Source organism: Ochotona princeps, chromosome 9 (genome assembly GCF_030435755.1).
Source record: "Ochotona princeps isolate mOchPri1 chromosome 9, mOchPri1.hap1, whole genome shotgun sequence".
Taxonomy (NCBI): Eukaryota; Metazoa; Chordata; class Mammalia; order Lagomorpha; family Ochotonidae; genus Ochotona; species Ochotona princeps.
This window is the reverse complement of record NC_080840.1, coordinates 67,981,208-67,998,278: the sequence shown is the minus strand read 5'-3', so window position 1 is coordinate 67,998,278 and position 17,071 is coordinate 67,981,208. Positions and strand designations below refer to the sequence as shown.

The 17,071-nt window shown below is 41.9% G+C and overlaps 1 protein-coding gene across 1 annotated transcript in view; it reads right to left on the bottom strand.

Annotated features, from left to right (window-relative positions):
- CA13 (carbonic anhydrase 13) overlaps window positions 1-17,071 on the bottom strand; it is a 32,901-nt gene that overhangs the window by 13,426 nt on the left and 2,404 nt on the right. Inside the window, exons 2-4 of the mRNA XM_004588090.4 lie at window positions 13,099-13,296; window positions 8,542-8,660; window positions 548-643 (exon numbers count right to left, since the gene is read on the bottom strand). Coding sequence (XP_004588147.2) covers window positions 548-643; window positions 8,542-8,660; window positions 13,099-13,296 — 413 coding nt within the window. The remainder of the gene's footprint in view (window positions 1-547; window positions 644-8,541; window positions 8,661-13,098; window positions 13,297-17,071) is intronic.

Sequence of the window (17,071 nt, the reverse complement as noted above, 5' to 3'; positions counted from 1 at the left end):
ATGGACGATCAGAAGAACCATCAAGTAATCCTGCTAAACCAGGGCTTTGAATTATTTATTAGATATTAAAATCAAAGGGGAAATGCTAAGCCTAGGACTTGTTAACTATTTTAAAATTATTACTATTTTAAAATTATTACTATTTTAAGATACTATTAGAAAGTAGGCATTTGGTGTGGTGGTTAAAACATCAACTGATCCACTCACATTCTGCATCTAAGAGCTCAGGTTTTAGTCCTGGTTCCAGTTCTGATTCCAGCCTCCTTTTGATGTGTTTATCTTGGGATGCAGCAGGTGATGGCTTAAGCACTGGGGTTCCTGTCACCCACGTGGGAGACCAAAATTCAGCTCCTGTCTCCTTAATTTCTACCTGAGGACATTGGGAAATGAACAACCAGATGAGAGCTAGATCCAGAGTCGGTTGCCGTTCTCTCTTCCCTCCCCTATCCCCTAAATAACCTTAAACGGTGGCATAATGTTCACTCTATGACTCAAACTCTTCATCCCACATGGTTCACAATTCCAAAATAAATCAATGGAGTCTCACCTTTAGAAACACTCCCAAGACAGCGAGTCCATCCGGCTCATGAGCTGCTTCCACAAAGCTGGGGTATTTGTCGGAATTCCAGTGAACTACATGGAGCTGAAAGAGAAGAACACACATAATTAAAGGTCTTTTTAAAGCATCCTGAAAAACCTAAGTGCAGATATAGCATTCATTTGGATGTTCTGATGCTGTGTATTCATCTGTGTGTGTAATGTGTTCTTCACAAGAACCATAGACTGTTCCTATATACTTTTTCTAGAAACTAAAAATCAAGCACCGAAGAATTACAGCCACTTAACAAGTCTGTGTATCACCACTCAGAACACCCCAAGAACTCTGCTCATCTGTTTGGCCACAACAAACTCCAACCACTGTTCCTGAGTGACTGCAGTGGGGCAGCCTCGAATCATTTACAGCTGGCAGTGGAGTCCACCAGGTGCGGCCAGGCTCATTGCTGAGTGCAGAATCTCCCACACAGTAGGTGTTCAGGGACCAATACCTTTCAGCACTAAAGACAATTCAGTTGTTCTTGAAAGTGCCAAATTTTACCACACCATAGCTTAAGACCTTTTATAAGAGGAAAATATGACTGACTATATGAATAACTATATTAAGCAATAATCATACTCTTCATTAAGATTTTAATTGACAAATCATAATTCTATGCACTTGTGTCACACAAAGTATTGCTCTGATATAGATATGGCATATATATGATTAAATCAAAATGATTAAAATGTCTCTCGCCTAATTTTTATAAATTTACTATGTTTATAAATACCTTTATGAATATGTTCACATCTTTTACTGAGAATAAGTTTGAATAGAAAAAAAATGCTTTTAGGTCTAGGAACCATGTATGATTGAGAAAGGAAGTGAGAGCAAGCTAGTGCTACTGAGGAGGGGAAAACACAGGTAAGAGAAGGAAGCAACTCCAGAAAACAGACTTCACCACCTTACAACTCTACTCTTACACAACTGTTCTTAACAAAACACAACTGTCCTAAATATTCTAGGTTTGTCAAAGATAGCAGAAAAACAATAAAGCAGAAGATCACTTTTGTAGAGTTCTTAAAAGAAAGACAAATTCAACAGCCAAAGGGCAATGTGACCACCCAAGATTTATCCAAGATCATAAGTCACAAAAACTGGCCACGGTGTCCACACATTTGACAGGAAATATTAATTCTGCTGTAGATTGACAAGATTTGGCTCCCCAACTCATGCAGGGTTAAACTCCAATGTCATGGATTGCTCGTACTGATTGGGTCCTGGCTTGATCCAATTATGGGAATCTGAATTTGGAGCCTTTAGAAAATGCTTTGGGGGGCAAGCATTATGGTGCATCAGGTTAAGCCACCACTTGGGATGTGCACATCTCTCATCAGGCTAGCAGTCTCGGTCCAAGCTACTGCACTCCAATCCAGTTCCCTCCTATACACCTGCTAGGCAGCAGACAATGCCTCAAGTACTGGTTCCCACTATCCTCTTGCAGACATGCAGAAAGTGCCTGGCTAGGCTACTAGCTTCAGCTTGTCCCAGACCCTGCTGTTAAGGTATCTGAAGAGTGAAACAGTGGGCAAATGATGTGTGTGTGTGTGTCTCCATTCTCTGTGTCACTCTGCCTTTCAAATAAATAAATAAACTTTTTAAAAAGTGGGTTAGATTGGAAAGTTAATCTGGGGCTCCTTTGATCTCATCTTGGTGTCTTTACACGGAAGCATGACACAGACATGAACTACTTTGCTTCTGGTTCACCATGTGATTCTCCCTCCACTCTGCTCCACTGTGGTATAGTGGGTGAAGCTGTCACCTGCTGCTCCTATGGATGACAGCAAATGGAAGATCGCTCCATTTCTCTTCTCTTCTCTTCTCTCTCTCTCTCTCTCTTCCTCTATCCTCCCTAATACAGAAAGAAAGAAAGAGGAAAAAAAGAAAAAGAAAGAGAAAGAGAGAAAGAAAAGGCAAGGCAAGGCAAGACAAGACAGACCTTTCTGGGCCGGCCACAGTAGCCTAGTGGCTAAAAGTCCTCGTCTTGAACATGCCAGGATCCCTTATGGACACCGGTTCTAATCCCAGCTGCAGTGCTTCCCATCCAGCTCCCTGCCTGTGGCCTGGGAAAGCAGTGAAGGACAGCCCAAAGCTTTGGGACCCTGCACCCACGTGTGAAAGATCTGGAAGAGGCTCCTGGCTCAGCTTTAGCCATTGCGGCTGCTTGGGGAGTGAATCAGTGGACAGAAGATCTTTCTTTCTGTCTCTCCTCTCTATATATCTGACTTTCCAATAAAAATAAATAAATCTTTTTTAAAAAGAAAAAGATGCTTTCCCTTCATAAATAGCTTCTCTTGGATATTTTATTAATAATAGTGACAGTCTAACAAATAGCATCTTCTAACAAATCCTTTTGGCACATAAGGCACAGTTACATGGATCTTCATGCCCGAACTATCTTTGTTGCTGTTATGATGGATGTTACTATCTTTAGAAATGTTTTCTTATTTTTATATTATAAGTATAGCTCTATGTCTCCTAAGCAATCAATATGAGGGCATTTCTGGTTGGATTAGAATTATTATGAATTCAACAATAAAGCACCCACAAACACTCAGGGAAGACTGAGATATTCAGACAGAAAATATAAAAGGTGATTCCTGTCATACCACGTTCCAAATTGGTGTGAGACAGCTGGGGGAGGAAAGAAACCTGAATACATTTGGATGATGAAATGAAATTCACCTGCTCACAGGAGACAAATGATATGCCACTGTCAGGGAGGAGATGAATGTTAAAAGTTGTTTTAGGCTCTGTGCCAACACAGCAGTTCACAATTAAAAAATGACATTGATGAGATAAAAAGATGTATAGTAACTTCTTTAGAAAACGAATCTGCAACTAATGAGAGATATATATCTCCTCTACATAATCATTTTTTGCCGGGTAAACAGCAACAACGATTTGAAATATGATGGGAAACTAGATCAAGAAAGTCATCCATTTTTTGTTTGTTTTTATGAGTTCTCTCTCTTATATACCTTGCTTGACTGGCAGCAATATGCTCATGGAACTGATATTATTTCACCTTTATTAACATTTGTATACAAAATTCAAAGAAATAAATAACAAACTCACATTTCCTAACAGTTACAGTAGAAGTGACTTGGACGGCAGGTTTTCGCAGCCAACACTAGAGTGGGAAAAGGGGGTAGGCGTGTAGAGTAACGTATACAGCCACTACTTGCCATGACAGCCTCCATTGGGCCACTGGTTTGATTCTTGGCTGTCCTTCTTCTGATCTAGTTCCCTGCTAGTGAGCCTGCAAAAGCAGTAGCAGATGGCTCAGGTATTCAGGTGTCTGCACCCATGTGGAAGACCTAGAAGAAGTTCCTGGCTTCGGCCTGGCTGTTGTGGACTTTTAGGGAATAAAGCAACAAATGAAAGCTCTTTTGTATACCTCCCCCCTCTCCCTCTGTAAGGCTTATTTTCAAATAAATGAAGATAAATCTTTTTTAAAAAAATAGAAATAAAGGGCCTGGCATGGTAACCTAGTGGCTAAAGTCCTCACCTTACATGTGTCAGGATTCCATATGGGTGCCAGTTCTAATTCCAGAGGCCCTGCTTCCTATCCAGCTCCCTGCTTGTAGCCTGGGAAAGCAATCAAGGGCAGCCCAAGGCTTTGGGACCCAGCACTTGTGTGGGAGACCCGGAAGAATCTCTGGGTTCCTGGCTTTGAAGCGACTCAGCTCTGGCCATTGCAGCGACTTAAGGAGTGAATCAGAAGATGGAAGATTTTCCTCTCTGTGTATCTGACTTTCCAATAAAAATAAATAAATCTTTGAAAAAAAAGTAAAGAAAATAGAAATAAGGTTTTCCCTATTGAATAACAATTTCTAAATAAATTATTCAACTTTGGTAGTTTTAAATGATACATTAGTGATTCTTCCAAATGCTATACCAGAATTCTACCATGAATGTTGAAATCACAATTTCACAATTAACTACATAGTTAATATACTTACGATGTTTTTTTATAAAAGCTGTCATCCAATAATGTTCCAAATACCACATGGACTGCTAGTTCAGTTTTTCTAGATGCATAACTCCTAAGACAAAATTTTTCATGATTCAAATTATTTTATTCTCTCTTTATATATATATGTGTGTGTGTGTGTGTGTGTGTGTGTGTGTGGATGTATGTGACAAATAGATACATATACATGGGTCTATTGCGGCTTGAGATGGTTTTTCTTCATTTCTTTCCTATTTTCATTTTATAAGAGGGTATAGCTTGATAGCATTAATGAACTTGGGCAGAAAAGTGTCTAGAAAAACTAATTAACACCTTGGAATCCTTCCTAAGGCTGAGTACAAAGGATTCTTAGGTAGTTGGAACCAAATGTCACTATCTTCAGCACCAATTTCTCCTTTAAACAAAAGACTGTATCCAAGGACCTATTTGAACATGAGCCTAGATGGCCTAATAAGCATTTGAAGCCAAACATACTCAAAACAGAACGTTGATTGCTCCGCTCCTTGGGCTCCTCCTCCAGCGTGCCCACAGCAACAAACGACATAGCCCCTCTAGCTCACTCAAGCCAAAATCTCAAGATGTTTCTAGCATTCTTTTTCCTTCCTCCATTCCAAAATCCTTTTCTTCTTTAAATGCCATTGACTTTATCTGCTAAACATATGAGGTATCTGCCCAGCTAATTTCATTTCCATCTTCCCTGTGTTTCCGTTACCATCACTACATGTTTACACTCCTTCTATTACTGCATAATTTCTCTTTTGCTCCAGTATTTGCCTAGAAACAGCCTCTTCTTCACACAGTAGTCAATTACAGTTTATAAAACATAAAACCTGATGTACTCCTGCTTCAAACTTCCATTGTCTTCCTAGCACTCCGTTCAAAATTAATCTCAAACTTAGTCCCAAAAAACTCCCAATGTAGCATGGTCTCTGCTTGCCTCTCTGGGACAGAATTCAAAACTTTCCCATTAATTCCAATCTCACAAATCCAACACCATTCCTTTCTTGGGCATGCCAATCTCCTTCCTGCCTTAGAGCATTTTTTCTTACATCCTGGGAAACTCTAGCAAGTTTCATAGTGCTTGGTTGTCATTAAATTTCAATTCACCTATCCCTTGAATAATCTTTTACTAACACCTCACTCACCCTGCAAAAGTATTTCACCAAAGAGCTCAACACATAGCATTTACTTATATATTGTCTATGTCCAGCACTATGCCAGCCTGAGTTGCCTATCTCAAATCACTGACTTCTTTCCCTTATTCTTTTTTTAAAAGATTTATTTTATTTTTATTACAAAGTCAGATATACAGAAAAAAGGAGAGGTAGAGAGGTACAGAGAGGAGGAGAGATAGAGAGGAAGATCTTCCGTCCGATGACCCACCCCCCAAGCGACCACAACGGCCAGCGCTGTGCTGATCCAAAGCCAGGAGCCAGGAACTTCCTCCAGGTCTCCCACACAGTGCAAGGTCCCAAGGCTTTGGGCCGTCCTCAACTGCTTTCCCAGGCCACAAGCAGGGAGCTGGATGGGAAGTGGAGCTTCCGGGATTAGAACCAGGGTCCATATGGGATCCCGGCGCATTCAAGGCCACACCACCGGGCCCCTTTCCCTCATTCTTAATCCCAGTCTTGCTCTCCAAGCTCTAATCGCACAGGTCATTCTGATCTTTAATCATGTGATGCCCTTTCCTGCCCTCAATCCTCGCTTTTGGTTTTATACAGAAATGCATACATTTTCCCCTCTGCCTGACTACTTTTTTTATACTTCAGATTTGAGATTAAAAGTCTCTTCCATAGAAAGACAATCTCTAACCCAGAGCCTTGGTTGGGTTACAGAGTTCCGAAGACTTGGGCCACCCTAACACTTCCGTGCACATCCGTTAACACAGCACGAGTAAGTTGTGCCAAGATTTGGGACACGGTTGGTTCTCAATGAATTCTTACAGAGTGAATGAGTAAACATATAAATCAGCGAAGCAAGAAATATCCTCACATACCTATGCAGAAACACTGCCAAATTCCAGTTCGGTTTTTATTTGCAGTTTTACATGCAAAGGCATCCTGGATCTGCAAGTCAGGACTGTGAGCCTCTTGTAAATTTCAATACATGAGGCTCCTTTTCAGGAAACAACTTGCAAACTGGTAGTGACTGAGTTGGCAAAACTGATATTTTGAATGACAGTCTCATGGAGCAACCAGTACAATTGAAAGGAAGAATAAAATTGGAAACGAGTTCTGTTTCCTGGATTTCTCTAAAAGCAGGTCTATACAGGATCTAAATCCATAGCTGAGTAACTATGAGAAAACAAAACAAAACAAAAAAACCATATTTACCGGGAAGCATTGCTGTGTCTTGCCTAGACAACTCACAGCCAAATTACTTTCACTTGAATAGAACTGGCTGAGTCATACAAAAACTCACTTTTATCTTGTGATGACGTTGGGTATTAACAATATTTAATCATATTAAAACTTGAAACATGTTACAGTTTGTTCTGTAGCTACAGGATTAAGGAAAGCAGAGCATTATTAGTGAAAAGTAATCCCAATGAAAAACAATCAATGAATGCTTCATGTGTTATGCTTTCGCCAATGACTTGAAAACTAACAAAGATTACATTTTTTATCTGCAAAAGTAGAGAAAATGAAGAATTTAGCAGAGCTTATGACTTTGTATTTTTTTCTTAAGTGGAATTTTGCCTTTTACTATTGTTAACTTAATATGGGCTTTGTATACTAGTGTATACTTGTACATGACCAAATATGCACACCGCTGGGCCTAAAGTACAAATACTAAGATTTTTCAAAAGATTTGTGTAAGCATGGGATTAGAAGATAAATGTATTTTGGCACAAAAATTTTAAATTCATGCATATTGTTTTCATAACACATATTTTCCATGAAACTTCTAAAGACTCTCATGTATCTTTCTCTCCCTTCTCATTTGTCTTTCAGAAGACACAACAGATATGGTAGAAAGACTTGGTCATCTGATTTCAGATAGAACCAGATTTAGACCTATCTCAATGTTTTCTAGCTGGATAAGTTATCTAATCTCTTTAGTCTCCTATTTACTGATTTCTTTTTTTGTTTGCTTGTTGCTGTTGTTATTGCTTCACTTGGAAAGGCAGGTTTGCAGAGAGAAGGAGAGACAGGATAACCTTCCATCTGCTTGTTCACTCTCCAAATGACTGCAATGGCCTGAGCTGTCTGAAGCCAGAGGCCAGGAGCCAAGAGATTTTTCCAGGTCTCTCCCTTGGATACAGGGGCCATCCTCTACTGCTTCCCCAGGCCACAAACCGGAACCTTGATGGGAAGTGAAGCAGTTGGGACACAAACCAGCACCCATATGGGATCCCAGCACATGCAAGACAAAGATTTAGCCATTGAGCCATTGCACTCAGCCCCTAATTTACTGATTTCTTTTTTTTTTTTTTTTAAAGATTTTATTATTATTGGAAAGCCGGATATACAGAGAGGAGGAGAGACAGAGAGGAAGATCTTCCATCCGATGTTTCACTCCCCAAGTGAGCCGCAACAGGCCGGTACGCGCCAATCCGATGCCGGGAACCAGGAACCTCTTCCGGGTCTCCCACGCGGGTGCAGGGTCCCAAAGCTTTGGGCCGTCCTCGACTGCTTTCCCAGGCCACAAGCAGGGAGCTGGATGGGAAGTGGAGCTTCCGGGATTAGAACCGGCGCCCATATGGGATCCCGGGGCTTTCAAGGCGAGGACTTTTAGCCGCTAGGCCATGCCGCCGGGCCCTACTGATTTCTAAAATGGGAACACACAACCTAAACTCCAACGTTAGCTTATGGCTCAGAAGGGCCCCATTTGAAGCTTCTCACATTGAATGAATAAAGCACTGGTAGACACTGAATTACTCTGATAGCTCAGGATCTGTTTGGGCTCCAGAGCTCTTCCCCATCCCCCTAAGATCGCACTGTGTGGAGTGAGTCTGATGACTTACCTCCGCTGCATAGCTCACTCCATCCACCACGTGCTCGGAGCCATGATCATCAGCAGAACCCCAGTGAAGGTGAAACTGCCGTAACCTGTAGTTTCCATGGAGAGGGCCCCCACGCAGAACTAGACAGGAACACACTTTAAATTATTAGCAAAAGTGAATCATTTACATGTGCTGCCACAACAATATCCTCCAAGAAGGTTTTTTACCTATATGTTCTTCAGCTTGCTAGCAGGAATAGAACTTTTAAGTGAGTATAGGACAACAGTAGACAAGACATTTTAGAAGATTATAAAGCTCACAATGCAAACTTTGGTGAAACACTGGAAAACCACAGAAGATCTATATTTGTTTCTGAGGGTGATTGACTCATAAAGAAAAGAGGTTTATTTTGCTGACAATCCTGGAGATACAAAATCCTGGATACAAAATCCGCTCAGCTGCTGCTGAGGGGCTCTTGCTGAGACACAAAATGATGAAAGGGAAGGGGAAGCCAGCATACGCAAGGAGAAGCAGATCTGTGTGCGAGGAAGAAAATGAGCCAAGGAAGCCAGAACTAGCCTGTTCTCCAGGTAACCAACCCATTGTCATAGAAACCGCAGCAATCTCTCCCTGAGTGTGTGGCTTCCATAACCCGAATCCTTCTGACAGGCCCAAGCACCTTTCAACTTCAATACAGCTTGAGTTTTGGCAGGGGCAAACCACATCCAAACCAGAGCAGACACCCAATCAGACAGGAGAACAAGAATTCTAAAAGGCAAGGACTTGCTCTGTTTAAGGACAAGCCAATCTCTTTGAGTAAGCATATCATATGCAAAGACATATCATATGCAAAGACTTATCATATGCAAAGAATTCTAAAAGGCAATAACTTGTTCTGTTTAAGGACAAGCCAATCTCTTTGAGTAAGCATATCATATGCAAACACATATCATATGGAAAGACATATCATATGCAAAGGGCAGCATCATAGTTAGGGCACGGTTTCAGCAGCTAGAACAGCTGGGCTCACACCCTCTTTTATTGAATGTGTGATGCGGCACAAACTAATTCATCTGTCTTCATCTCTACAAGCTGGGGATATTCATAGGACCTCCTCCTACTGTCAAAAATAGAACAAAAATTAAATGTAATGCACATATCTACTGCCTGTAATGGCATAATACATGTGTTACCCACTATTATTATCTTGATCTTATTATTCTTTAAAAAAAATTATAAATCAACCTCATCTCCTATACTGGAATTATATATTCTTGAAGAAATAGCAAAACAGGATAATCACATCAACTCTTTTTTTAAAAATCGTCATAGTTTTCTTTCTTTGGCAAAGCACATTTTTACTATTGCTCCACAATAAATATGATCTCTGAAACTATGACAACAGGATCCCATCTAAGTATACAGAGTTTCTTAATGGAAAACTTGGTCTCAAACTGTCTCCTGATAAATCTTTATTGAGCATCCTGAATAGATCTTGGAGAATAAGGAATCACTGAGTGATGAATACTCCTCAAGTATTACTAAACATCTATCAATATCCAGACGAAGTTGTTACTGCTGTTGAATCTTAACAACCATTTGGCTTAAACTGTTCTCCTCTTTAGGCATATCACGTAAATATTATCTTAAAAATGGCCAAGAAGAAAGTGTCCTATATGTGAAGCAAATGACATTAAGTATAAGCATATGCAGTTTTCTACATACAAAAAGACAGAATTAGGCAAAATCACACCAGGAAGCTGGACTGAGCCAGGCTGCACAATGTGATAGTGGATGCTGAGGTGACATGATCTATGCCAGCCTGAGGTCAGTGGGTACCAGTTTCATGAGCTCCAGGAGAGGGGGATCCAGGGAGCTCAGGTTGTCTGGCCCATGTCCTGGGGCCTGCCTGCAGTGTGGATACTGGGTTCGTGAGCCCTGGTGGTGGGGAATCTAGCAGGGCTCTGGTCACCTGGCCCGAGTACTGGGGCCTGCCTGCACAGTGGGTGCCATGTTTGGGAACCCTGGGGGTGGGGGATCCGGCAGGGCTTGGGTTGCCTGTCCTTGGTCCTAGGGCCTGCCTGCAAGTAAAAATGGCAGAATAGTGGACACAGAACCTGATGCACAGAGAGAATATGGAAGCCCACTGATATAGCAGAGGAAGGAAAACAGAACAAATTGGACAACTATCCCAGCAAACGATGACAGCAAAAATCTGGGTAAGTGGAGACCTGAGGTCGACTATGGCAGCCAATGCACACTGGGAGGGCTGCCTCACACATGCATCGCTGAAACAGACAGCATTTCAAAACTATCCAAAGAACTTGATCAGAACCCTCAGAACATGTGGGACCCTGGGTTGATATCGGATGGCGGTTCCCCATCCCTGGGCACTGGGACATTTGGGAGGCTGGGTCTGGTTTCTCCCTTTATTTCTCCCCTTCCCTCAGAGACAAGAAGAGCTAGAGAATTTGGAAACAATGATTTCACCCACTCTTCCCTTACCTTCGATCTTTCTCACCCTGCTCAACCACGTAATCATCATCAAAAAGAAAAAGAAAAAAGAAAAATGTGAGCATATGTGGTAAAGCTTCTTTGGAAGACTGGGCGTCATTTCAATTGATTTGAGTCTAGATTGCTTTACAATAAACAATTATTTTCGAAGTGTTTGAAAAACAAAAAAGAAGAGAGATCAGTAAGTCAAGCTTTAGGACATCTTCTTTCACTTCCTTAAAAATAGTAATTAAAAAAATTATTGTTTCATTTTCTATACCATCTCCTAGGACAGTAACTACAACAGAAAATATGTATAATTTATATTTCAAGTGCAAATGGCTAAAATATTTTATCTGCCTTTAAGCAGTTTCAAGTTTATTCACATACAAGTTTACTTAAAAGTCATTTTTCCCTAAGTGATACTGTATTCACTACATAATGTAACTAATCTGGATAGGTGATGATGAAATGCCATTCCGAAGGAACAGACAACAACAGCTTTATTGTCCTTTTATCCCCATGCATTGCGTAATAAGACTGGATTTGGCCCACAAAGTCATTCCTTCACAGATACAAAGCAGATTAGAAAGCCTGAATAACCAAGGTGGAATTGACTTTGGGAGAAGGTGCAAACAGATTGGCTCTGGAGAAAGCAAAGTGATACAAAGAAACACACATTGCTAAAGGAAACATCCCAGAATGATGCTAATCTCTGGTAAGCCTGCTCTGAGCCCAGGGTTTAAAGCCTGATTACCACAGCTTTGCCTAGTGAAGCCACGAAGATTGCCTGAATCTGAGAGTATCTGGGCTCCACAGTTGCAACCGAACCATCCAAACTGGGCTTATAATCAACATCTAATTGCAAAGATCATTCTCCTGATGCAACGCTCCTCTGAAAAAATACAGAGAAGGGGAAAAGTGAGTCAAAATATTAAGATTTGCTTAAAACTGACTGAGGCAATCTATAACAAGACATCTAAATATGACACAAAATGAAGAATGGCAGAAAAATATCCTTAATAATTCTATTTGAAAGTGTCAATTTATTTGTCACACCTTCCAATCTAGGTAAGTACCACTGTTCTCATCTATTTAGTGGGGAGGATTTATTTATTTTGATTGGAAAGGCAGTTCTATAAAATAGAAGGAGAGACTGAAAAATCCTCCTCATAGATGGTTCACTCCCCAAGTAGCTGCAACAGCCAGGGCTGAGCCGATCCAAAGCCAAGAGCCAGGAGCTTCTTCTGGGTCTTAAGGTTTTGGGCCATCCTCTACTGCTTTCCTAGGCCACAAGCAGGGAGCTGGATGGGAAGTGGAGCAGTCAGGGTTGGAACCAGCACCCACATGGGATCCCAGCAGATGCAAGATGAGGATTTTAGCCACTAGGCTATTATACCAGGCCCAGCACTGTCTACATTTTATGTTTAAAAATAAGTAATAATTTCTCCACATAACCCCTTTACTTTTACATTAAGATTAAAATAAAATCTATTCCAAATAACATGCTCATAAAAGAAATGAGGAAACGACAAATGGCATAAAAATTTGGAATATGTCTTTTGCCCACAGTAAGCTATTAAGTCAGTAGAAAAACAGAGAAGTCAACAGGCAGTTTCATCACAGTATGAAAGTTCAGTTATAGGACAAAATAAAGATAGGGCTAATCAAGTGAGGTTCCTAGAGAGAAAAGATCCTGTCCGGTTCTAAAAAGATCAGGAGATGGAACGGAAAGAGACATATCCGGCGTCATCAGATTTTCACATCCACGTGTAAGGGCCTGTTAAAATGTAAAGGAGCAGTTCTCTTCAGGTTATCTAACCTGGGGGTACCCATCAGCCCAACTGAAGGAACACTCCAAGATCCAGGAGGGTTTCAGCCCTCTGGCTGATGGACTAGGAGCGCTCAGAGTTGATCCGTGAACTACTCCACCCAAGTGGTGTGCTACAGAATATACTTTTCTTTGTGTTTCTTACCGCTTACCAAAGAAAAAGAAAAATTAGGTAAAATCTGAAAGATAAGAATGTGGATCCATCATCCAAATTGCTCACTCCTCACCAAAAATGCATAATACTACCAACCAACCTGATTTGTCCTCGGTGTCATCAAAGTCAACATTGAAGGAATGACCACTATTGCTGATGATTTTAGCTGAACTTGGGTCATACTTGATGCTAAGAGGTCGAAGAGAAGAGTCATATTTCACTTCTTTGGTTTTAATCTCAATCGGGGATTGCTGATCTCCATTGGCAATAGGGAAGAGTTCATTCCAATGAATAGGACCTTAAACATGGAAGACCAAAAGAAAGGACTAAGTAAATTTTGTCATATCTGTTGAACCCAGTGCACTGTGCCCCAGATTTTAAAAAGTAATATAACAATATCCCCCTGCACAAGATTTTTGCATTACATAGGTATGTAAGTATTTTCACAAGACTAGTTATTTTATTTGAGGTATGAGGTGTTGCCCTAGTCATTTTCACAATAGAACTAGCCTTTCAACCATCAGATCATGGAAATCTTAAAAAGTATTTTTCAAAAATACCAATCTAACAAAATGAAAAACAACAGTATAATCCACCACTGAAAACAATGAGACTCAGGCTCAGCTTCAAAAATGTGCTGTACTCCACCCACTGGCATACACATGGCATGGGTTGGTGGCAGACCAGGCTGAGCCTGTTCACATCACCCACTGGCGAATCCGAGCACCAGAACAGAGTGTGGGTTAAGCTAGGTTCGGTTGCGACATAAACCAGTACACAATAAGGAATGCCAAGGTGAGATGAGCCGTACCAGATGTGTTTGCAGTGCCCAAACAGCACATGTGATAATCAGGGGGAGGAGGCAAAGCTGACAGGGGAATGTGGGCTCCCCTGCTGGACAACTATTTCCATTGGAAAGCATGAGTCGGTATGGGGACAGATCAGAATAGGCAGGGCTATAACACCTGTGGGCCTCATTTAAGCTAGATAAGGGAAAGGCCACGGTGGGCTGACTGTTCCCACTGGTTCAAGCAAAAATTAGAGTGGGTGAGGGTTCGTTGGACTTAGCCACAGCATTAGCTGGCAGAGGATGGCACTGGGAGCTAATTCTGTCAAGTCAAATGCCAGAACCACCTGGAGAGTGCATAATCTGGGAGTGGGTGTGGCCTACAAGGGAAATAGTGGGCACCTCCCTCGGGGCTACCATTCTCACTGGACAGCACGAAACCCAGGACAGAGGCAGGGGTGGCTAGACAGAAAGGCACCTGCCAGTAGGTGTATGGGCTGAATAGTAGGTTGGTTGGGTTGAACTAGGCTTCAGTGCCCATTGACATGTGCGAGAGCTAGATGGGGTGTGGGACAGACTGGACAAGCCTGCGGTACATGCTGGCAAGCATGGGAACCAGGGTAGGGGGCAGAACCGGTGGGGGTTGTGGGGAGTCGCCCCAACTAGGCTGCAGCTCCAACTGGTTTGCGTGAGGACCAAGTATGAAGTGGGTAGGATCGAGCTGGAATACAACACCCGTAGGTTCATGAGGAAGACAGGGCTGGAAACAGAATGGACCCAGCAATCGCAACGACCAGAAGTGCATAAGCTGACTGGTGTGACGGACGGTGTTGGAGTCTGTACTGGCAAACTCGTGCAAGAATCATGCCTGGGATCATCTCAGATGAAGATTCTTTGGAGATCCCTCCAACTGAGCTGCTGATCTTAGAGCCCCAACCATGAAGTGACTATCAGCCAGTGGACTCTGAATAGGTTTCATTGCAATTTGAATTGTGAGATTGGCAGCAATCCAGAACTGATGAACTATCAAAACTGTTTGAGCAGGACCCTCGGAGCGTGCCTCCCGTTGGGGATCTGGGATAGGTGGGAGGCTGGGTGTGGTTTTCCCTTTGTTACTTCCCTAACCCCAGATACAGGGAAAAATTATAATATTAGTGTGGAAACAATGGTATTACCCACTTTCACCCTGTAGCCCTTGACCCTTTGTACCCGAATAATAAAATACATTTAAAAAAATGTGCTGTATTCCAGAGAACAAGACTGGACAAGTGAGAGGAACAGAGAAAAGAAAGAAGACTACTCTTAAAAATGTTTTCCATGGGCCCAGAGCGATGGTCAGTTAACTAACCCTCTGCCTTGCAAGCACCAGGACCCCTTATAGGTGCCACATCATGTCTTACACTTCCTGTCCAGCTCCCTGCTAGTGGCCTTGGAAAGCAGTGGAGTATGGCACAAAGTCTTGGGACCCTGCACCCATGTGGGAGACCCAGGAGAAGCTCCTGGCTCAGCATCAGCTAAGCCTTGGGACCCTGCACCCGTGTGGGAGACCGAGGAGAAGCTCCTGGCTCAGCATCAGCTCAGTTCTGTTGTGGCCATTTGGTGAGTGAACCAGTGACAGAGGATTTTTCATTCTCCTGACTGTCAATCTGCCTTTCCAATAAAAATAAATATTTTTTAAATGCTGCTCACTCCTCCTGCTTCTTTCTTCTATTATTCTCTTTTATCTTCCCATGGATTCAAAATGTTGTAATCTGTGCACATGCACACTAAGGGTCTTCAAAAAGTTCCTTCACAATTATGAGAGGGGCCAGTGCAGTGGTACAGCAAATTAACACTGCCCTGTGGGACTGGCATCCCATATGGATACAGGTTCATGTTCTACCTGTTTCACTTCTTTTTTTAAGATTTTTTAAATTTTTTATTGGAAAGTCAAATATACAGAGAGGAGGAGAGATAGAGAGGAAAATCTTCCATCTACTGATTCACTCCCCAACCAGCCGCGATGGCTAAAGCTGAGCCAATCCGAAGCCAGGAGCCAGGAGCTTCCTCCAGGTCTTTCACATGCAGGTGCACGATCCTAAGGCTTTGGGATGTCCTCGATTGCTTTCCTGGGCCACAAGCAGGGAGCTGGATGGGAAGCAGGGCAGCTGGGATTAGAACTGGTGCCCAAAAGGGATCCTGGCGTGTTCAAGGTGAGGACTTTAGCCACTAGGCTACCATGCCAGGCCCCTATTTCACTTCTAATCCAACTCTGCTTACAGCCTGGGAGAGCAGAGATGATGTACCCACATGGGAGGCTTAAAAGAAGCTCCTGGCTCCCAACTTCAGATCAGCTCAGATCTGGCCATTTCAGCCATTTGGGGAGTGAACTAGCAAACAGAAGAACCTCTCTTTCTCTCTCTTCTAGATGAAAATCTGCCTTCCAAATTAACATAAATAAATCTTAAAAAAATAGTATGAGAAAACTGTGTATTGATTTCAAATTTTTCCGCACCAAAATAAATGTGTCTTTTTTACAAGTTTTCTGAATTACCCTAGTATTACTGTACCTTTGGCATGCAGTAGAATTTGGTTGCAATATGTTTCTAAACTTCAGATGATACTTCTGTGGTTACTATGCCGATGCTACATTACCAGCCCAACACATAGCACAGCTATCATCCTAATCTGATATTCAAAAAGTCAGGTTCACACATCGGGCTCATCAGAAGCAAACTGAGGCAAGCCAGTAAGCGCACCATTCCCTTGTCCAGTTTCTTTGTTTTTCTGGGAGATTCTATTCAAGCTGTACTTTGCAAAATCAAAAGCAAAGTTGCAGCTTCGTGTAAGCTATAAGGTATTCCAGAGGTGTGAGTCATTTTATACGTTGGAGGCTCTTATTTCCTCTTCTCTACTATACCTGCAATTGCACTGCTATCACCAGGAAGTAGGACACGGAGCTGCTAATCGTTTCCCTATTGCACTGACCACTTTTTCTGCAGAAAGGAAGTTCTAATTAAAACAATACAACATGCCACCTAACCAAACACCTGTTATAACAACAATAAACACTTTAAAATGATAAAATTTAGAGTGCAATTTTATTCAAATGCAGTACACTGCAATCATCAACCATTTCAGTCTCTAACAGCAATGTTTACTGCTCTGTTTTTGAAGTGTATGTCTTTCACATACACTCAGGTACCAAAAGCCACAGCTTGAATACAGACCCACACACTCTGGTTCAGTGCTGTCCTCTGTGCCTCTGACACTTCGGACTCAAAGCCAAAGTTCTTTGAAAACCAAA